The following is a 22,808-nucleotide window of genomic DNA, read 5'->3' as shown; positions in this document are numbered from 1 at the left end:
ACTAGGGAGAAGGGTGGGGAGTAGGGAGAAGGGTGGGGAGAGACTGTGGGGAGTAGGGAAAAGGGTGGGGAGAGACTGTGGGGAGTAGGGAAAAGGGTGGGGAGAGACTGTGGGGAGTAGGGAGAAGGGGGAGACTGTGGGGAGTAGGGAGAGGGTTGGGGAGAGACTGTGGGGAGTAGGGAGAAGGGGGAGACTGTGGGGAGTAGGGAGAGGGTTGGGGAGAGACTGTGGGGAATAGGGAGAAGGGTGGGGAGAGACTGTGGGGTGTAGGGAGAGGGTTGGGGAGAGACTGTGGGGAATAGGGAGAAGGGTGGGGAGAGACTGTGGGGAGCAGGGAGAAGGGTGGGGAGTAGGGAGAAGGGTGGGGAGAGACTGTGGGGAGTAGGGAGAAGGGTGGGGAGAGACTGTGGGGAGTAGGGAGAAGGGTGGGGAGAGACTGTGGGGAGTAGGGAGAAGGGTGGGGAGAGACTGTGGGGAGTAGGGAGAAGGGGGAGACTGTGGGGAGTAGGGAGAAGGGGGAGACTGTGGGGAGTAGGGAGAGGGTTGGGGAGAGACTGTGGGGAATAGGGAGAAGGGTGGGGAGAGACTGTGGGGAGTAGGGAGAGGGTTGGGGAGAGACTGTGGGGAATAGGGAGAAGGGTGGGGAGAGACTGTGGGGAGCAGGGAGAAGGGTGGGGAGTAGGGAGAAGGGTGGGGAGAGACTGTGGGGAGTAGGGAGAAGGGTGGGGAGAGACTGTGGGGAGTAGGGAGAAGGGTGGGGAGAGACTGTGGGGAGTAGGGAGAAGGGTGGGGAGAGACTGTGGGGAGTAGGGAGAAGGGTGGGGAGAGACTGTGGGGAGTAGGGAGAAGGGTGGGGAGAGACTGTGGGGAGTAGGGAGAAGGGTGGGGGGAGACTGTGGGGAGTAGGGAGAAGGGTGGGGAGTAGGGAGAAGGGTGGGGAGTAGGGAGAAGGGTGGGGAGTAGGGAGAAGGGTGGGGAGTAGGGAGAAGGGTGGGGAGTAGGGAGAAGGATGGGGAGAGACTGTGGGGAGTAGGGAGAAGGGTGGGGAGTAGGGAGAAGGGTGGGGAGAGACTGGGGAGTAGGGAGAAGGGTGGGGGGAGACTGTGGGGAGTAGGGAGAAGGGTGGGGGGAGACTGTGGGAGTAGGGAGAGGGTTGGGGAGAGACTGTGGGAGTAGGGAGAGGGGTGGGGTGGGTTGGGTTAGGTTGGGGTACTGTGAATTGAAATGCGGCGTGGGGAGTGAGGATGATTATTCTATTTGGGGAGTTAATTGAAGGAAGGTGATGCAGACAGTGCCTCAACTCCCGACCTCTTCCAATCTCAATTACCGATTATTGTTAAATAGGACCCGCTTAATGAGTGCATTTGATGAATTGTTGAATTTCTTTAAGGGGAAAGAGGGGCTATGAGTGGGAGATATGGGAGAGGAAGAGTGGTGGTGGGAGATAATACGGAGGGAGGTGGCTGTCATTCACCCATGATTGACTTCAACCTTTTGAGAGCAAAGAAAACCTGGCCGCTTCTCTGCAGTTTTTTAATCAATATTCATTGCTCCTTGAAATGTTCTAATTAAAATGGTAGAAACAAATTAAACCATTGTATAGTGGAAAAATGCATAGCATTCCTCCTGAAATGTCATTTTGTTGCATATTTGTTCATACATCTTTATTGAACCTGTTCATGTTTGGATTTATCCATAGTAGCTCTAATTTTGTATTCTTAATGCACCTGAAATAACTCTAACGTAACTGACATTAAACCACTATATTGTGACGTATGCGTTTTTTATTTTTTTTATTTTTTTGATTTCACCTTTATTTAACCAGGTAGGCTAGTTGAGAACAAGTTCTCATTTACAACTGCGACCTGGCCAAGATAAAGCATAGCAGTGTGAACAGACTACAACACAGAGTTACACATGAAGTAAACAATAAACAAGTCAATAACACAGTAGAAAAAAAGAGTCTATATACATTGTGTGCAAAAGGCATGAGGAGGTAGGAAAATAATTACAATTTTGCAGATTAACACTGGAGTGATAAATGATCAGATGGTCATGTACAGGTAGAGATATTGGTGTGCAAAAGAGCAGAAAAGTAAATAAATAAAAACAGTATGGGGATGAAGTAGGTAAAATTGGCTGGGCTATTTACCGATAGACTATGTACAGCTGCAGCGAACGGTTAGCTGCTCAGATAGCAGATGTTTGAAATTGGTGAGGGAGATAAAAGTCTCCAACTTCAGCGATTTTTGCAATTCGTTCCAGTCACAGGCAGCAGAGAACTGGAACGAAAGGCGGCCAAATGAGGTGATGGCTTTAGGGATGATCAGTGAGATACACCTGCTGGAGCGCGTGCTACGGGTGGGTGTTGCCATCGTGACCAGTGAACTGAGATAAGGCGGAGCTTTACCTAGCATGGACTTGTAGATGACCTGGAGCCAGTGGGTCTGGCGATGAATATGTAGCGAGGGCCAGCCGACTAGAGCATACAGATCGCAGTGGTGGGTGGTATAAGGTGCTTTAGTAACAAAACGGATGGCACTGTGATAAACTGCATCCAGTTTGCTGAGTAGAGTGTTGGAAGCTATTTTGTAGATGACATCGCCGAAGTCGAGGATCGGTAGGATAGTCCGTTTTACTAGGGTAAGTTTGGCGGCGTGAGTGAAGGAGGCTTTGTTGCGGAATAGAAAGCCGACTCTAGATTTTATTTTAGATTGAAGATGTTTGATATGAGTCTGGAAGGAGAGTTTACAGTCTAGCCAGACACCTAGGTACTTATAGATGTCCACATATTCTAGGTCGGAACCATCCAGGGTGGTGATGCTAGTCGGGCGTGCGGGTGCAGGCAGCGAATGGTTGAAAAGCATGCATTTGGTTTTACTAGCGTTTAAGAGCAGTTGGAGGCCACGGAAGGAGTGTTGTATGTCATTGAAGCTCGTTTGGAGGTTAGATAGCACAGTGTCCAAGGACGGGCCGGAAGTGTACAGAATGGTGTCGTCTGCGTAGAGGTGGAACAGGGAATCGCCCGCAGCAAATCAAATCATCAAATCAAATCAAATCAAATTTTATTTGTCACATACACATGGTTAGCAGATGTTAATGCGAGTGTAGCGAAATGCTTGTGCTTCTAGTTCCGACAATGCAGTAATAACAAGTAATCTAACTAACAATTCCAAAACTACTGTCTTGTACACAGTGTAAGGGGATAAAGAATATGTACATAAGGATATATGAATGAGTGATGGTACAGAGCAGCATAGGCAAGATACAGTAGATGGTATCGAGTACAGTATGTACAAATGAGATGAGTATGTAAACAAAGTGGCATAGTTTAAAGTGGCTAGTGGTACATGTATTACATAAGTATACAGTCGATGATATAGAGTACAGTATATACGTATGCATATGAGATGAATAATGTAGTGTAAGTAACATTATATAAGGTAGCATTGTTTAAAGTGGCTAGTGATATATTTACATCATTTCCCATCAATTCCCATTATTAAAGTGGCTGGAGTTGAGTCAGTGTCAGTGTGTTGGCAGCAGCCACTCAGTGTTAGTGGTGGCTGTTTAACAGTCTGATGGCCTTGAGATAGAAGCTGTTTTTCAGTCTCTCGGTCCCAGCTTTGATGCACCTGTACTGATCTCGCCTTCTGGATGATAGTGGGGTGAACAGGCAGTGGCTCGGGTGGTTGATGTCCTTGATGATCTTTATGGCCTTCCTGTGACATCGGGTGGTGTAGGTGTCCTGGAGGGCAGGTAGTTTGCCCCCGGTGATGCGTTGTGCAGACCTCACTACCCTCTGGAGAGCCTTACGGTTGAGGGCGGTGCAGTTGCCATACCAGGCGGTGATACAGCCCGCCAGGATGCTCTCGATTGTGCATCTGTAGAAGTTTGTGAGTGCTTTTGGTGACAAGCCGAATTTCTTCAGCCTCCTAAGGTTGAAGAGGCGCTGCTGCGCCTTCTTCACGATGCTGTCTGTGTGAGTGGACCAATTCAGTTTGTCTGTGATGTGTATGCCGAGGAACTTAAAACTTGCTACCCTCTCCACTACTGTTCCATCGATGTGGATAGGGGGGTGTTCCCTCTGCTGTTTCCTGAAGTCCACAATCATCTCCTTAGTTTTGTTGACGTTGAGTGTGAGGTTATTTTCCTGACACCACACTCCGAGGGCCCTCACCTCCTCCCTGTAGGCCGTCTCGTCGTTGTTGGTAATCAAGCCTACCACTGTTGTGTCGTCCGCAAACTTGATGATTGAGTTGGAGGCGTGCGTGGCCACGCAGTCGTGGGTGAACAGGGAGTACAGGAGAGGGCTCAGAACGCACCCTTGTGGGGCCCCAGTGTTGAGGATCAGCGGGGAGGAGATGTTGTTGCCTACCCTCACCACCTGGGGGCGGCCCGTCAGGAAGTCCAGTACCCAGTTGCACAGGGCGGGGTCGAGACCCAGGGTCTCGAGCTTGATGACGAGCTTGGAGGGTACTATGGTGTTGAATGCCGAGCTGTAGTCGATGAACAGCATTCTCACATAGGTATTCCTCTTGTCCAGATGGGTTAGGGCAGTGTGCAGTGTGGTTGAGATTGCATCGTCTGTGGACCTATTTGGGCGTTAAGCAAATTGGAGTGGGTCTAGGGTGTCAGGTAGGGTGGAGGTGATATGGTCCTTGACTAGTCTCCTAAAGCACTTCATGATGACGGATGTGAGTGCTACGGGGCGGTAGTCGTTTAGCTCAGTTACCTTAGCTTTCTTGGGAACAGGAACAATGGTGGCCCTCTTGAAACATGTGGGAACAGCAGACTGGTATAGGGATTGATTGAATATGTCCGTAAACACACCGGCCAGCTGGTCTGCGCATGCTCTGAGGGCGCGGCTGGGGATGCCGTCTGGGCCTGCAGCCTTGCGAGGGTTAACACGTTTAAATGTCTTACTCACCTCGGCTGCAGTGAAGGAGAGACCGCATGTTTTCGTTGCAGGCCGTGTCAGTGGCACTGTATTGTCCTCAAAGCGGGCAAAAAAGTTATTTAGTCTGCCTGGGAGCAAGACATCCTGGTCCGTGACTGGGCTGGATTTCTTCCTGTAGTCCGTGATTGACTGTAGACCCTGCCACATGCCTCTTGTGTCTGAGCCGTTGAATTGAGATTCTACTTTGTCTCTGTACTGGCGCTTAGCTTGTTTGATAGCCTTGCGGAGGGAATAGCTGCACTGTTTGTATTCGGTCATGTTACCAGACACCTTGCCCTGATTAAAAGCAGTGGTTCGCGCTTTCAGTTTCACACGAATGCTGCCATCAATCCACGGTTTCTGGTTAGGGAATGTTTTAATCGTTGCTATGGGAACGACATCTTCAACGCACGTTCTAATGAACTCGCACACCGAATCAGCGTATTCGTCAATGTTGTTATCTGACGCAATACGAAACATCTCCCAGTCCACGTGATGGAAGCAGTCTTGGAGTGTGGAGTCAGCTTGGTCGGACCAGCGTTGGACAGACCTCAGCGTGGGAGCCTCTTGTTTTAGTTTCTGTCTGTAGGCAGGGATCAACAAAATGGAGTCGTGGTCAGCTTTTCCGAAAGGGGGGCGGGGCAGGGCCTTATATGCGTCGCGGAAGTTAGAGCAAGAGCAACATCATTGATATCATTGATATATACAGAGAAAAGAGTCGGCCCGAGAATTGAACCCTGTGGCACCCCCATAGAGACTGCCAGAGGACCGGACAGCATGCCCTCCGATTTGACACACTGAACTCTGTCTGCAAAGTAGTTGGTGAACCAGGCAAGGCAGTCATCAGAAAAACCGAGGCTACTGAGTCTGCCGATAAGAATATGGTGATTGACAGAGTCGAAAGCCTTGGCAAGGTCGATGAAGACGGCTGCACAGTACTGTCTTTTATCGATGGCGGTTATGATATCGTTTAGTACCTTGAGCGTGGCTGAGGTGCACCCGTGACCGGCTCGGAAACCAGATTGCACAGCGGAGAAGGTACGGTGGGATTCGACCAAGGGTTGGAAGGCGTAGAATATTTCCCCCAACTGATAGTGCTTATATTACCAAGGGTTGGAAGGCGTAGAATATTTCCCCAAACTGATAGTGCTTATATTACCCAGAATGCATCTTTTCTGTTCTGGTCCTTATCATTGGAATGGGATGCGCTTTTTTCATGGAATAATTATTTAATTAGGTGGCCTAATAAGCTTTTCAGTTGGCCAAGGTAGGCTTTTCAGGCCGTCTCACTAATTGGCTGCAGCAGAACTTTCCATTCGAATGACAAAACACCAGCAGTGATCAAAGTACAAATTCCAGGAATGGCAAATAAAGTCAAAAGTAATATGATTATTTGTGCATGTGTGTGTAAGTGCATGTGAGAGAGAAACCTTGTACAAGGGTTTCCACAATTTTTTAAGATGTCTATCAATTCCATTAGGAAAATATGTGTGCAGTTTTAAATGGAAAGAATATATAACAACACAATATTTTTGTGAGCTTACAGAAACTCAGTTGCATAATAGGACCACACAGTAACTAACATGGGACGTGTCTTGTGTTTGATTTTCCAGGTGACGGCATCAGAGGTTCTGCCAGAAAGCATGTTCATACCAGTACCAGGCCCAGATAGAGAGGCACAAAGCAGCACCCCACAGGCCCCGGCTAACTCCAGCTCTGAAGATATCAAGAAACAAGCCGGTCAGTATAGCACTAGGTTTTTACCTATGCTTTAATTGTCCCTCCTTTCATTTAAATGTGAAGGATAGCGATGGCAATGTTCTCATTACCCAGTCTCCTTTTGGAAAATGTAATGAAAATGCAGGGGATCATGCCAAGGCCATCATTGACAACCAAGGAAAAATAATGATTCCTGCATCTGCAGGAGTCTGAATTAGTTATTACTTCTGTGTTTTGCAACTACCCCCTCCCTGGGGATTCTGAAATGATACATGCGTCAAGGACTCCTAAGTAGAGATAAGATGTCCTCTGTTGAAATGACATTTTCTTGCACAAAGACTCTACTTAGGTGGGAGCCTCTTTAATCCATTTTTTCTTTCTCTTTATTTATTGACAGAACCATCAGATGCTGAGCCTGAGAAAGGGGTCTCACTGCCTACAGAAATAGCTGAAGCTCGCAAGTCACCTCTGGAGGATCAGCAGTCTGGAAGGGAAGACACAGGATTCCTGTGTTGGAAGAAAGGCTGTAACCAGGTCTTCAAGTCCTCCAATTCCCTCCAGGTGCACTTCAACGAGGTTCACAACAAAAGGCCTCAGCTGCCTGTCTCGGACCGGCATGTCTACAAGTACCGCTGCAACCAGTGCAGCCTGGCCTTCAAGACGGTGGAGAAACTGCAGCTGCACTCGCAGTACCACGTCATCAGAGCAGCCACCATGTGCTGCCTCTGTCAACGCAGCTTCAGGACCCTGCAGGCCTTGAAGAAACATTTGGAGACCAGCCACCTAGAGTTGAGTGAGGCTGACATCCAACAGCTCTACGGAGGATTACTGATGAACGGAGACCTTTTGGTCATGGGAGATCCATCACTTGGAGAGGACCACGGAGGACTGGGAGAAGATGACAAAGAGGGAGATGACAGTGACCAAGAGGAGAAGCAAAGCCCAACAGGCAGCGACTCTGGCTCATTGCTAGAAGATTTTGGATCAGAGCCCAAGCGTGCCCTGCCATTCAGGAAAGGTCCTAACTTTACTATGGAGAAGTTCCTGGACCCATCTCGTCCTTTCAAGTGCACGGTGTGCAAAGAGTCATTCACACAGAAGAACATCCTTCTGGTTCACTACAACTCTGTCTCACACCTGCACAAGGTCAAGCGGGCCCTACAGGAGTCCACCACTGGTCAACCAGAGCCTACCAGCAGCCCTGACAACAAACCATTCAAGTGCAACACTTGCAACGTTGCTTACAGCCAGAGCTCTACTCTAGAGATCCACATGCGCTCTGTCCTCCACCAGACCAAGGCCCGAGCAGCCAAGCTTGAAGCAGCAGGAGGAAACACCAGCTCCAGCAGTGGCTCTGGATTAAGTGGCGGTGGATCCTCCATCAGCACTTCAACTCCAAGCCCAAGCCCAGCTACTAACTCAACAACCAGCTCCAGCAACCACAGCTCTTCTGGGGCTCAGACTACACAGAGTATTCTTGGAGGCAACCACATGAGCCAGTCTCACAGCATTGAAAGCCTTGGGAACTCCTCGATGACTTGTCATCCGTCACCGTCTGAAAACCATGAATCGAAAAAGAAGAAATTTGCAGACATGCTCTCTGCAAGGGGACAGCAGCAGCAGCAGCAGCTTCAACAGCAACAACAACAGCAGTTGGCTCAGGCCCAAGCCCAAGCCCAGGCCCAGCTCCAACAAGAGCTCCAGCAGCAAGCTGCCCTCATCCAGTCCCAGCTCTTCAACCCAGCACTTCTGCAGCACTTTCCCATGACAACTGATGCTCTTCACTCACTGCAGCAACAGCAGCTGCTCTTCCCTTTCTACATCCCTGGAGCAGAATTCCAACTGAACCCAGAGATGAACCTCAACAGTTCTGCACTTGGCCTGTCAAGCTCCACTGCCAACTCTCTGTTGGAGGACCTGAAGAACTCTGCCCAGCAGGCTCAGGCTCAGAGCTGCCTGCAACAGCAGCTGATGCACCACCACCTTCAGCAGCAGCACCAACAACAGCAGGCCCAAGCCCATTCTCAGGCCCAGGGCCAGATGGCTTTGCTTCAGCAGAGTGCCAATCTCCTTCACCAGGCTGAGAAAAAGCAGAAGGCCGCTGCCGCCCACAATGAGAAGCAAGAGAGAGAAAGGGAAATACAAAGAGAAAAAGACCTAAGAGAGAAAAATGAGGAACATGTCACAAAAGACAGCTCTGACAACAAGTCAAACGAAAAAAAGGAGATGCAACAGACTGCAATGAACTCCAACCACGATCCTGGCTTTCCTCCACCAAGGATTGCATCAGATGCTCGTGGAAATGCCACTAAAGCTCTTCTGGAGAACTTTGGGTTTGAGCTAGTGATTCAATACAATGAAAACAAGCAGAAAGCTCAGAAGAAGCCAGCAGGGCCTGGACCAGCTGGAACAAGCACGCCTGGTGGGATCACGAGAGTGGTGGACCCCATCGAGGGATTGGAGAAGCTGGAATGTGAGGCCTGTGGAAAACTATTTTCAAACATACTGATTCTGAAGAGTCATCAAGAGCACATCCATCAGGCCTTCTTCCCATTCCGCTCCCTGGAGAGATTTGCCAAGGAATACAGAGAGCAGTATGACAAACTGTATCCACTCAGACCCCAGACACCAGAGGCTGCTCCTCCTGCTCCTCCACCACCTCCTCCTCCTCCTCCTCCACCTCCACCCCCTCCGCAGAGAGCCCCAACACCAAATATTCCTGTCTCTGCTCCATCCATCACACCCCCAACTGTGTCGACCCCACAGCCTCCTGTTCAAATGGCTCAAATTTCCATGCCAATGGATATGCCCCTCTTCTCACCACTCATGATGCAGTCAATGTCTCTACAGTCTATGCCATCTCAAATGCAATCCCAGATGTCATCTGTGGAGTCACAGTCACTGGCTAACGATCTGGCCCAGCTTTACCAACAGCAGCTTACACCAGCCATGCTACAGCAGCAGCAGAATAAGAGGCCCCGGACACGTATCACTGATGACCAGCTTAGGGTCCTCCGGCAGTACTTTGACATCAACAACTCCCCCAATGAGGAGCAGATTAAAGAGATGGCAGATAAGTCAGGGCTGCCCCAGAAAGTCATCAAACACTGGTTCCGCAACACCCTCTTCAAAGAGCGCCAGCGCAACAAAGACTCACCCTACAACTTCAACAACCCACCCATTACCACTCTGGAGGATACCAAAATTGACTCTAAACCCCCTTCCCCTGAGCCTCAAAGACAGGAGTGTTATGGGAGTAAAAGATCCTCAAGAACAAGGTTTACAGACTACCAATTGAGGGTGCTTCAGGACTTTTTTGATGCTAACGCCTACCCCAAAGATGATGAATTTGAACAGCTCTCCAACCTTCTGAGCCTCCCCACACGTGTCATTGTGGTGTGGTTCCAAAATGCTCGCCAGAAGGCACGCAAGAATTATGAAAACCAGGGGGATGGAAGCAAAGATGGTGAACGAAGAGAGCTGTCCAATGACCGTTACATTCGCACCACCAATCTGAACTACCAGTGCAAGAAATGCAGTCTGGTTTTCCAGCGTATATTTGACCTCATAAAGCACCAAAAGAAGCTGTGTTACAAAGATGAAGACGATGACGGGCAATACGACAGCCAAAACGAGGACTCTATGGATCTTTCTCATGAATACTACACCCCCTCTGGGTCCTCCTGTCACACCCCTATGCCTTCCTCCTCAAGCCTCTGCCCTCTCCCTCCCTCCACCTCAGCTTTCTCCCACCTCTCATCCTCTGAGAAGGAGGAAGCCTCACCAGCTAACACATCAAACTCTTATGATGAGAAGCCCAAACATTTGGCTGAAATGTCCTCAGATCCACGTGAGCACCAGACCACCATCAAACAGGAGACTGTGCATCAGCCCCAATCTGAGACTCAACATCAGAGAAGAGAAGCACGAGATGAGAAGCCACAAACAGCCCCAAAGACAAACAAGCATTCTTCTCCTTCCCTCTCTCAGCAGCAACGTGACTGTGGTCCCTCAGTCTCTCAGACAACCCAGGCTGAGAGAGCTTCTCAGAGCTCCCACATGGGCCCCAACCCTCACATGAGCTCTGCATCACAGCAACAGCTGGCACAGCAAATGATCCAATACCAGTGTGAGCAGTGCAAGCTTGGCTTCCCATCATTTGAGCACTGGCAGGAGCACCAGCAACTCCACTTCCTCTCTGTGCAAAACCAATTCATCCACCCTCAGTTCTTGGACCGCCCAATGGATATGCCCTTCATGTTGTTTGATCCAAGCAATCCCCTGTTGGCCAGTCAACTCCTCTCTGGGGCCATGCCACAGATCCCAAGCAGCTCTGCCACCTCTCCATCAACACCCACCTCCACCATGAACTCCCTGAAGAGGAAGTTGGAGGAGAAAGCAGGCACTAGCCCAGGAGAGAATGACAGCACCAACAGTGGGGAGGAGCCACAAAGAGACAAGCGCCTCAGGACTACCATCACACCTGAGCAGCTGGAGATCCTCTATCAGAAATACCTATTGGACTCAAACCCTACTCGAAAAATGCTTGACCACATTGCTCATGAGGTGGGACTGAAGAAGAGGGTAGTGCAAGTTTGGTTCCAAAATACCAGAGCCAGGGAAAGGAAGGGTCAGTTTCGGGCTGTAGGGCCTGCTCAAGCTCACCGGCGATGCCCTTTTTGTCGTGCTCTCTTCAAGGCGAAAACTGCACTAGAGGCACATATCCGTTCCCGCCATTGGCATGAAGCCAAACGTGCTGGTTACAACTTAGCTCTCGCTGGCATGTTTACTGAGGAAGGGATACAAATGAAGATGGATCCTCTGGATATCTCCAGCTATTCCCAGCTTGCACCTTCTAACAATGATGGACAATGCTCCTCTCTGTCACCAGTGAGCAAAAACATGGACTTGTCTCCCAGGGCCCTTTTGAGCCCTTCATCCATTAAAGTTGAAGGAGGAATGGAGGACTTTGAGAGTCCATCTATGTCCTCTGTCAACCTTAGCTTTGACCAGAACAAACTTGATAATGATGACTGTTCTTCAGTAAATACGGCCATCACAGATACCACCACTGGTGATGAGGCCAATGCTGACAATGACAGTGCTGATCAAAAGCATGGTCAAAATAGTGGTGATTACCTGTCTAAGTCTGTGGGTACAGCCCCCTCTCTTGAAAATGACGACCAGATGTCATCAGGGCTGGTGAGCCCTGCGACAAGCTATTATGCTAGAGACTATGAAAATGAGAATATAATCGACTACAGTGAGACCTCCAGTCTGGCTGATCCCTGTTCACCAAGCCCCGGAGCTTCCGGCAGCAGGAGCATCGACAGTGGAGACCGTCCTGGCCAAAAGCGCTTCCGAACTCAGATGACTAACCTCCAGCTGAAGCTACTCAAGTCCTGCTTCAATGACTACAGGACACCTACCATGCTGGAGTGTGAAGTACTTGGCAATGACATCGGACTTCCAAAAAGGGTGGTTCAGGTGTGGTTCCAGAATGCTCGCGCCAAGGAGAAAAAGGCTAAGCTCAGCATGGCTAAGCACTTCGGGATCAACCACACATCCTACGAGGGGCCAAAGACGGAGTGCACTTTGTGCAGTGTCAAGTACAGTGCCCGTCTCTCTGTGCGAGATCACATCTTCTCTGCGCAACACATCACCAAGGTAAAGGACACCATTGGGAGCCAACTGGACAAGGAGAAGGAGTACTTTGACCCAGCCACTGTTCGCCAGCTGATGGCCCAGCAGGAGATGGATCGCATCAAGAAAGCCAATGAGGTCCTGGGACTGGCACAGCAGCAAGCCATGCAGCAGCAGGGGATCTTTGATAGCCCCGCCCTGCAGGCCCTGAACCTTCAGTCTGCCTATTCAAATCTGCAAGGGATGCCCCCTGGACTTCTGCCAGGTGTCGGAAGCACCTCCCTACCTGGCTTTAACTCATCAAACTCAGGTATGTCATCGCTTAGACGTCACATAGATCACTGTTTCATCAGAATTGTCTTAAACCAATGAAGCCCTCTTGGATCAAATTGAATATTTTGTAATATCCACAATTGAAAATAAGTGCTGTACTAGTCTGAGGGTCTCATTCAAGTAAAACAATTAACTAGGTATTAACTGGGAAAACTAGTAAGCACTTCTGGATTAAATAGGGCTCTGAATTTCTCCTACGTTTTCCAGTAGGCAACGTTTTGACCTTCTTCAGATTAAATACCCTTGTCATCAATCAATCTGTCATCTGGAAATATTCACATTGGACTACATACTCTACATGTAATACAATGTAACAGTGTGAGGGCACCTTCCGTTTTAATCTGGATTTGCCAGGCACCTGTAAGCAGGTTATGTTTTACATCACTTTGTATTTCATAATGAGTCATTCTAGTAAAAGTCCTTCATTCCGTTCATTTGACAGTGTTGGCCTGCGTTATTGGAGAGACGCTACTACAACAAACAAATACAATATAAAATCAGAATGAACATCTCCAGACATCTGCTGTCAACTTCATGAGCTACTTGAACTGTTACCATTCAGTTAGAGAACATTAAACAAGTCCTCAAATGAATAATAATAGCTCACTTCCTTCTCAAACCTCTTTGACCTTGGGAACATTAGTAGTACTTGACCTTATTATCATTTAAATTACATGTTTTGATGAAGATTTCCTAAGTTTGTTTAAAGGTCAGTGTCATACTTTATGTAAAGAAACCATTTGCACATGTTTGAAGTAGTAGACACTAGAGTCTGTATTATCTTAAGATGTAACTAAATCCTCAGTTTGTCTGTTGTTTTCTTTATTATTGCCCAGCTGCTTATTGATTGATTAACTCTAGTAAATATTGTGATTGAGACCTCTTCTATGGGCCTTCCTGGAAAGGCTGAGTTTCTGATTGGCTAACGTTGAGTCATCAAAAGCAATCTAAGGAATTACCTCTGGTGAAAAACATTTCTCTTCAAGAAGGGCTCAGTTATTAATGCACTGAGCTCCAATAATTAGTGCGTACAGTAGCTCTCTAGAACACCTTACTTAGAAAAACACATACATGCATCTATGAATAACTAATGTCTTGAATCCCCCTCTAACTCTGAATTCTCCCATTTCTCTGTTTCAAATCCTCTAGCTTTAACTCCTCCCAAACCTCCAAACCTCCTGAACATGCCTGGCGCCAGTGTTCCTTCACCCAGCCTCCCTACGTCTGGATTACCCAACAAGCCTCCCTCCTCCTCCTCCTTGGCATCACCCAGCCCAGCACAGGCCAACACATCTGTCGCCCACTCCAGCCCTACTTCCACCTCCACCTCCACCACCACAACAACCCAGTCAGGCTCCCGCCCTGAACACCCCAAAGAGCGTAATGCTGAGAGGTCAAGAGAGAAGGAGAAGCCCCACCACAAGGAGAAGACAGAGAAGCCCTCAACGCCATCCTCCACTGGAGGCACCCCAGCCCCATCCACCTCTGCTGCCAGCGCCAAGAAAGAAAAACAAGATGCAGCTGTGCCCGCCACCTCCATGCCCACGCCGGGTATGGAGTATGTGGTGGACCCAGCCCAGCTCCAGGCCCTGCAGGCTGCCTTGGCATCGGACCCTACAGCTCTCCTGACTAGTCAGTTCCTGCCCTACTTCATGCCTGGATTTTCCCCGTATTACGCCCCGCAAATACCTGGGACTCTCCAAGGCGGCTATCTGCAGCCAATGTACGGCATGGAAAGCATGTTCCCCTACAACCCAACATTGTCCCAAGCGCTGATGGGCCTGTCCCCAGGGTCCCTGCTTCAGCACTACCAGCAATATCAGCAGAGCCTGCAGGAGGCGCTACAGCAGCAGCAGCAGCAGCTTCAGCAGATCCAGCAACCCAAAGCGAGCCAAACTCCAGTACCTCCTCAACCTTCGGGGGACCGCAAAGAATCTGCCAAAGATCCAGCGAAAACAGAGGAGCAGAAAGGCAACCCCCACAGAGAGATCTCTTCCTCCTTCTCCTCTCACAATAACCTACCCTCCAAGCAGAACGAGATGGATGGCAAAGTCGCAGACCCCCTTCTAGACCAATACATCGTCCCCAAGGCGCAGTACAGGCTGGCGTGTCGCAAATGTCAAGCAGTCTTCAGCAAGGAAGAAGCGGCCGTCAATCACCTGAAGTCTATCTGCTTTTTCGGTCAGTCTGTGGCAAACTTGCAAGAGGTGTTGCTGCGTGTCCCCATTGGCGCAGGTGCAAGGGTGGGCAGCCTCTACGACTGCCTGGCCTGCGACACCACGTTGGATGGGGACAAAGCGCTTAGTCAACACCTGGATTCGGCTTTGCACAAACACAGAACAATCAAGCGATCAGCCAGAAATGCCAAAGAGCACGCTACTAGTTTATTACCTCACTCTTCAGCCTGCTTCCCCGATCCTAACACCGCATCTACCTCGCAGTCTGCCACTCATCTCATCAGCACCCCCCCTCCCCCGCCAACGACATCAGCCACCATTCCGTCCTCCTCTGTCTCTTCATCCTTGTGCTCCTCCTCTGCCACCCCACTCAACACCACAGCTGCCGGCAAACCCTGGCCCCAGGCCCCTTTCTCCAGAGCTTTAGCTGGGAAGCCCAATGCCACTCCTCCTTCTTCTTCTTCTTTTCCTCCAGTATCCTCACCTTCAACGGTTACCTCAAGTTCATTGAGCACCTCAGGAGTTCAGACCTCGATACCAACAGACGTCTTTACCGACGAGTCTGACTCTGACAGCAGTCAGAAGTCAGCAGACAGGCTGAGCAGGACGGCAGAGGTGCCGCAACAGCCCGGCTGTCTCAAAGACAGTAGTAGTTGTAGTAGTAATCTTGCTAGTGTAGGAACGGACTCCATCAGATTGTAAAAGAGCTTTCGGTGATGGACAATATTTAAAAAACGCAAAAGACACAAAAAAAACACAAATGGGAAAAATAAACAAAAAAGCAGCGATGTTAAAATACGTTTAAAAGTATACAAAACAATTTCAGAAAAAGATGTGTAAAGACTAACTGCAATTCCAAAGCTTGTAACCAAAAATTTAAATGTTAGTGGATTGTTTTCCCATATCAACATGCTGGTTTTCATTTCTTTCAACTGAAATATATACATTTATATGTATAAGAATAGAAAGATCACTGCAATTAAGTTTTGGGTAATGATAGAGGAATGCTGTATAGCAATGGACTGCCTCAAAGTTGTTAAATGGCCCAAGAACCCTTTTGACAAAGTCAACAAGCTGTCCCTTGTTTGTGTAATTATTTCCACTTAATAGCACAGTCACAAAAAGCCAGTATGTACTGTATGGGAGAATAGTCTAACAATTTTCTGCTATCAAAGCATTCAAATACCAATGGCTTGCAAAAGTAAAAAGAATAATGTAATGTCTATTTTATTCTCAGGTCAACAGCTCACAGACGTTTTTCTGTTACAGAAATTCATTGTTTTACACCTTTCGTTCCAAACAGGAGAAACATTATTATTATTTTTTTTTCCAGAAATTGATTTTAATGACAGAAAGTTTTAAAATGAGTGAAAATATCATAAAGGCATAGCTTTCTGGGCATTTAAAAGGGTAGCTGATCTGCTGATTTTAAACATTTGAAATACTCTTAAAGGGGGAAATTTGCAATCTGGAGAGCATTGGAGACATGTTGATGGGGGATAAAAAAAAGATTTTTTTGATAAAAAAAAACTTTCTGTATTTATGATAGATATGAACATTTTTGGTGTTAAGTAGATTGTTGCATTGGAAATGAATTTAAACAGTATGGTAGATTGAAAAAAAACTTTGTACATTTAGCTTTTGTATCGTCCAACTTTAAGGCGCTTCATTTGATGTTGTCTTGGTCATTCCGATAGACTAGATTATGGAGCAGTAATTTACCTGAACTTTATTTCTGTCTTATTCTCGGCTTCTTGGCTAACGTTCACCCAACTGCCACTCTCCCACTAGGCAGGATCCTCTCTTTCAAAATGTTTTTTCTCTCTGTTTTGGTTGGTATGGTTCTAACCAAAAAAGAAAAAAAGACCTGGGGTGAAATGTTAAACAATATTTACTTCTATTTCTGTTACCTTTGTGCACTTAACACTGTCTGACTCATAATTCTCACTTGACTTGTTCCTCTCTCTCCTCACTTTGTTTTTCTCCTCCCCTGCATCTGTAGATATGAAGATAGTTACTCCTCCTCGTGCACTACGAAGCAGGCCTTTTGTTCTTCATGTAGTGTGGCTACAGTCTTTTTTCGGCTTTATTTTCATTTAGACTTTACGTTGTTGTTGTCATAGATGAAGAAAATGAAAAAATAATAATAATAATAATTTCCACGCTTTAAAACAAAAAGAAAATCCAAAGACTAAACACTTTCACCATTGGTGCATAAAGATGAGAAAAGAGGCTTCTTTATACTTGAGAATTTGTTGCTGTTTTTAGAGGAAAGAAAACAACGTTTTAAAATAAATGAGTACGCATCAGAGTTGCCGTTTTTGCTTCTTTGCAAGCAGACAGGTGGCTTTTTTACGTAAAATACCAAGAATACCAAAAACCAAAAAAGGAACCTTGTCCCTGCATTGTGGAGTAGCAGTGTTACAGAGCCATTGCAGTTGTAAGATAGAGGTTATAAGTCTTCGTTTGAACTTTTCTGTTACTCACAAAAAGTTTTTTTTTTTTTTAAGAAAATGTATAAGGTCTGGTCTTCAAGGACATACGTTTTGCTGCTAATGTAGAATTTTGAAAAAAGAATACCTAGCTAGATGCATGCTCATTTTGCTTTTTGGCTAAGCTTTAACTAAAACAACAATAAACCATTTTCCTGCCTCTGCGACATCTTTTTTTTTTCTTCTTGCAAAAACGGAACTTTGAAGACTGTGAATATATGTTCCAAAGGACATTTCTGCCGATTTTCTTTTTGAACAGACCAATGTTTAAAGCCAATGATATATAACATTAGTAAAGAACAGTGCATTCCAAATATCACATCAACGTTTTTGTAGTTTTTTTCTTAAGCAAGGACAGATTTAATTTTAATCATTTGAATTATTATAATATATTTTTCTCATTTCTAAGGTGACTGTAAGCTGTTGTGTAAAGTTACATTCTGTTTGCTAAACAAAATTACCTAGATCTGTCATTTTGTGTCTGGCATGGAAAGTTGATAAGAACCCCTCCTTCCAGTTAAGTTTGTTACTCACTTGATCAGCAAGTAATAGTGGTTACCAATACATGTATATGATACATCTGGTACTGATGCGTCTCCTAGGTTACATCATCATGCCTCTCAACTTACAAGTCTCAGAAGGAAATAATGGCTGTTTTGATAAGTCTGGAGTGCTGGCCCAACTTTCTGGCACATCCAATTGTGACTTGGCCCAGGTGTCTGCAGGGCTTTAAACCATTTTCACGCACGATGTTGATTACAGGTTTCTAAGGGACGTCTTCATTCCAAAGCGTTATAAGTCTGGAAAAAGCAGGAGTTTTTTTGAAGATGTCCCTTGTGTTCAGATACTGCAGTTAAGAGGCATGTCATGCCTTCATGTCCAAAGAGCTCACTCGCTCCATCTTATTGCAGTGGAAATGGATGTGCTTAATTATCCACACTCTCTCATAGATGAACAACTTTTATTTAATTCCTTTACACCAAAACCAAGGCATATTTAAATTTGTGAATAACTGGTTTTCGGCCACTAGTGTATAGCAAGTGTATTTGCCATAATTCATACAAAGCTGCAATCTAGGAAGTGTGTTAAAAGTGTTACGTCTTGCAGAGCAATGTGATTTGGTGTTAATACTTCCTTACGCATGCTGTTGAGATTGGGTTGATTTGGTCTGCAAGCTTGCCACTCCTCTAATCATGTTCTCTAGAATATTGTTCATATGATTCTTTTTGAGAATTCTAATGTTGTACAGTTTATTCTTGAATGCGTTTGCTTTATTTTGGTTTTCAGATGTCAGACATGTACTATTATTTTCTTATAACTATTTTATGTTATTTTAGTTTCTGTATATTACTTTTCCTCATATAAATTAACACTAGCTTTAATTTCAATTGCCGAATTTTAAAAAACAACTTTATTCTATGACCTGGCCACTTTATGGTGTAATAATGTTCTTATATTTGTTTGTCTTTTTTGACACTGTTTGATCTCTTATTTCCAAAGTGTAATCTTTGTTTTGGGCTCTTTCGTGGAAGACGGTCATGGTCTTCTTCACAACAGATTCAGCCAGCATGGACTGTGTGTGTGAGTTTGTATGTGTGCGTGTGAGTGAGTGTGTTTCATAAGAGCCAGCATCAGTTTTGAGTTTTTATACATTTTATTTTATACTGTACCTTTATTTACGCACCAAAACGTACTGAACCGAAAGCTGGATCATGAATAAAGTGGTGAAGTTTTAGAAAATTTGAATTTTAAAGCTAACAAAAATCAAAAAGAGGAGAACGACGATACCGAAGCACTGAGCAGTTTTTATTTTGATTGAATATATGAATGTGGCCAAAGCTTTATGCAGTTAAAAACAAAAATAAAATTTACAATTTGTGCCCCAGATAAGTGTATATTTTATTGTGGCACAAAACAATAGATAACTGAGATCCTTTCACTCACATTGGAATACTTGATTTTCATGGACAATTACAAAGAAATAAAAAGACAAGGTTTTGCTGTAGAGGTCATCTTTTGCCCACTGTGAAAATGAACATGTATACAGATATAGATATATTTAAAACAAGACATCAACTTTTTTGTTTGAAATGATAAAGAAGGAATGAAAAGAAGAAATGGGGAGGCTGTGGGCACACCAAAACTGGGCATGGGAGCCAAAGGCAGGCTCAAGGCGGCTTTAATATCACAACCATATTTGCTTACATCTCTGAGATGGGAATGGACTCTGGAACCAGTGGACATGTGACACAGAGAGGAAAGATATTAGATAAAGAAGCTGAACTATAGTGGCTCCGGCTGCTTCCTTGCTCTGTCTGTCTCTCTCTCTTCTCCAGCTCTGCCTCGGCTTCTGCTCTTTTAAGGACATGTTTCCGCACTTCTGGACGGGATGGACAGAGATGCTCGCTTCATTTCTCCCGGTTCATGTTGTTGCTACCTGTTTCATTTCCTCCTGCTTGTCTCGCTGATGGACAAGTTCTCCAGTCAGATGGAGGCTCGCCCCTCTCTCTGTTCATCACACCAACCAAAAAGAGAAATGAGCCAGAGAGAAAGGGGAAGGGTTTTCTAGGCTGTCATTCCTAAAGAGGCAGATACACACAAAAAAAGCAAATCAACCAAAATTAACAACCAAACTTACAAACAACCAAACAAAACCGTTTGCTCCAACTTCAAAGATGAACTGTTACTTGGAGCTCTCTCTGTTCCTTTTGTGACTCCTGGTGCCACAATGTTTTTTTAATGCTTTTTCTTTTTCTTTCTGTTTCCTTGAATTATTCCTCCTCCGAGCCTCACAAGCATGGCTCCGTGGCTCCAGGCAGCCCACTGAGGGTAGAAAAAACAGCCTTGCAATGTACAAAAAAGAGCAAGTTAAACCAAAAATGTTGTTCTTGATGTCTTTTCTATACTGTAGTCTTGTTAGCTTTTTTGTTACTGTAATTATATGATGAAGATTTCCAAACTGTACCAAATTACATGGAAACTAACATACATAAAACCACATGGAACTTCAGACTTTTAAAGAAACTTTTGTCACAAAAACCTTGTTGTCCTAGTTAAGTTGATTGTAGATGGTAATTGAATATACTCCTTTGAAAATATTTCATCAAGTATGTTTCTTGCTCATTGTGATACATTAAAAAAGGATGAGCATAAAATGCATTACTTGTGTGCCTCATCCTTGTGTGTTTTGTTTGAATTCGCTTGTATTGTATGAATGAAAAGTGCAGATGAGTGCAAAAGTCGAGTGTTACATACAGAGAGAGAATGTTGAACACTAAATAGCGGTTTGTACATTTAGGTCAAATCAGAATGCCTTTCCTACCATGAGTGATTTGTATACGTTAATACTACTATAGCTGCACTCTCTGTACCAACCATGAACATTTTATTCTTTATGCTTTCTTCTGTATTTACAGTGTAGAGTTGAAATACAGCAACCTTACACAGCCATAGCGTAGCAGTATTCTCCATAATATATATTATTGTCCAACCTTATCCTTCACATTTGTATCTTATTAAGGGTAATAATGATCTTAAAACATCATTTGCATCGTCATTGTTTTAATTAATGCATAAAAAGTGTGATCTTGTCAGATCTCTTGAGCCTCTTCTTCATCTTCCATGCCCTGAGATGTGTCATCCTTCATATTTAGATCCCTGGTAGGGACGCTCTCTGGACATGATTAATTAAAACATATTAAGTAACGAATGCAGGATCTCACTTAATTAGAAGTGGCTGTTTGTGACTAATTCAAGTTGATTAAGGCTGAGAAAAATTATACCTCCAAGTGAAGTATGTTATGAACAGCAGTACTTTTTAATTCCTTTTGACTGATGTTGGAACTCAAGTGCATTGTGTATTAGTACTGGGCACTCATTTGAAAATTAAGTCATTGAGAAGCTTGGATTTCTAATTATTAGTGCTTGTGTGTGCTGTTTGCAGCTCTCAGCCTTGAGAATGTGCTACAAGTGTCTGTGTGTGTCATTGTTTTGCATGTGTTTGGATGACTATTGGAATGAGGATGTGAGAATGAAAGGCAAATTATCTTGTACCTGATCACACATGGCACAACAAGCCCAGAGCCAGATCACACATGGCACAACGAGACCAGAGCCAGATCACACATGGCACAACGAGACCAGAGCCATGTATTTAGAGAGTTGGGCCAATGAGGTTTCAGCATTATGATGCATTTACATGACACTACCTCATTCTATGGTAGCTATGTTAGCTCCCCATTAACATTACATTGGGAATATTTAAACCATAGAATAAGAATGATACATTTCATTAGTAATTTAGTATGATCTCTATGATTTAAACAATGCTATGTAACTGAATGTCTAGAATTAGAACAATATTCAACATTGTAAAGTTGTCCTAACTTTGTGACTCTGAAAGAGACCTTTCAGAGGGCTGCTGGGACAGGCTGTTCTATGATTTCTAATGAGCAACCTGGAGGCCAAGAGACGACTCACTCTGATCCAAGTAGATGTAGTAACTCCTGTAGCCAACCATAGGCCAGGAACCTGCTACCACATACAGTTGAAGTCGGAAGTTTACATACACTTAGGTTGGAGTCATTAAAACTTGTTTTTCAACCACTCCACAAATGTCTTGTTAACAAACTATAGTTTTGGCAAGTCGGTTAGGACATCTACTTTGTGCATGACACAAGGAATTTTTCTAACAATTGTTTACAGACTGATTATTTCACTTATAATTCACTGCATCACAATTCCAGTGGGTCAGAAGTTTACATACACTAAGTTGACTGTGCCTTTATACAGCTTGGAAAATTCCAGAAAATGATGTCATGGCTTTAGAAGCTTCTGATTGGAGGTGTACCTGTGGATGTATTTCAAGGCCTATCTTCAAACTCAGTGCCTCTTTGCTTGACATCATGGGAAAATCAGAAGAAATCAGCCAAGACCTCAGAAAAACAATTGTAGACCTCCACAAGTCTGGTTCATCCTTGGGAGCAATTTCCAAACGCCTGAATGTACCACATTCATCTGTACAAACAATAGTATAAACACCATGGGACCACGCAGCCGTCATACCGCTCAGGAAGGAGACGCGTTCTGTCTCCTAGAGATGAACGTACTTTGGTGCGAAAAGTGCAAATCAATCCCAGAACAACAGCAAAGGACCTTGTGAAGATGCTGGAGGAAACAGGTACAAAAGTATCTTTATCCACAGTAAAAACGAGTCCTATATCGACATAACTTGAAAGGCCGCTCAGCAAGGAAGAAGCCACTGCTCCAAAACCGCCATTAAAAAGCCAGACTACGGTTTGCAACTGCACACGGGGATAAAGATCGTACTTTTTGGAGAAATGTCCTCTGGTCTGATGAAACAAAAATAGAACTGTTTGGCCATCATGGCCATTGTTATGTTTGGAGGAAAAAGGGGGAGGCTTGCAAGCCAAAGAACAACATCCCAAACGTGAAGCACGGGAGTGGCAGCATCATGTTGTGGGGGTGCTTTGCTGCAGGAGGGAC

At 45.4% G+C, this 22,808-nt stretch overlaps 1 protein-coding gene across 1 annotated transcript in view; it reads left to right on the top strand.

Moving 5' to 3' along the window:
- Positions 1–20,462, top strand: part of LOC110506519 (zinc finger homeobox protein 3-like) — a 193,809-nt gene extending 173,347 nt beyond the window's left edge. The window contains 5 exon segments of the mRNA XM_021586186.2: positions 6,553–6,679; positions 7,056–12,611; positions 13,784–13,952; positions 13,954–13,997; positions 14,000–20,462. Coding sequence (XP_021441861.2) covers positions 6,553–6,679; positions 7,056–12,611; positions 13,784–13,952; positions 13,954–13,997; positions 14,000–15,513 — 7,410 coding nt within the window. The 3' untranslated portion in view covers positions 15,514–20,462.
- Positions 20,463–22,808: the final 2,346 nt, after the last annotated feature.

The sequence above is a fragment of the Oncorhynchus mykiss genome, chromosome 26 (assembly GCF_013265735.2).
Source record: "Oncorhynchus mykiss isolate Arlee chromosome 26, USDA_OmykA_1.1, whole genome shotgun sequence".
Classification (NCBI taxonomy): domain Eukaryota; kingdom Metazoa; phylum Chordata; class Actinopteri; order Salmoniformes; family Salmonidae; genus Oncorhynchus; species Oncorhynchus mykiss.
The sequence above is the reverse complement of the archived record's forward strand: the minus strand, read 5'-3'. Positions and strand labels throughout refer to the sequence as shown.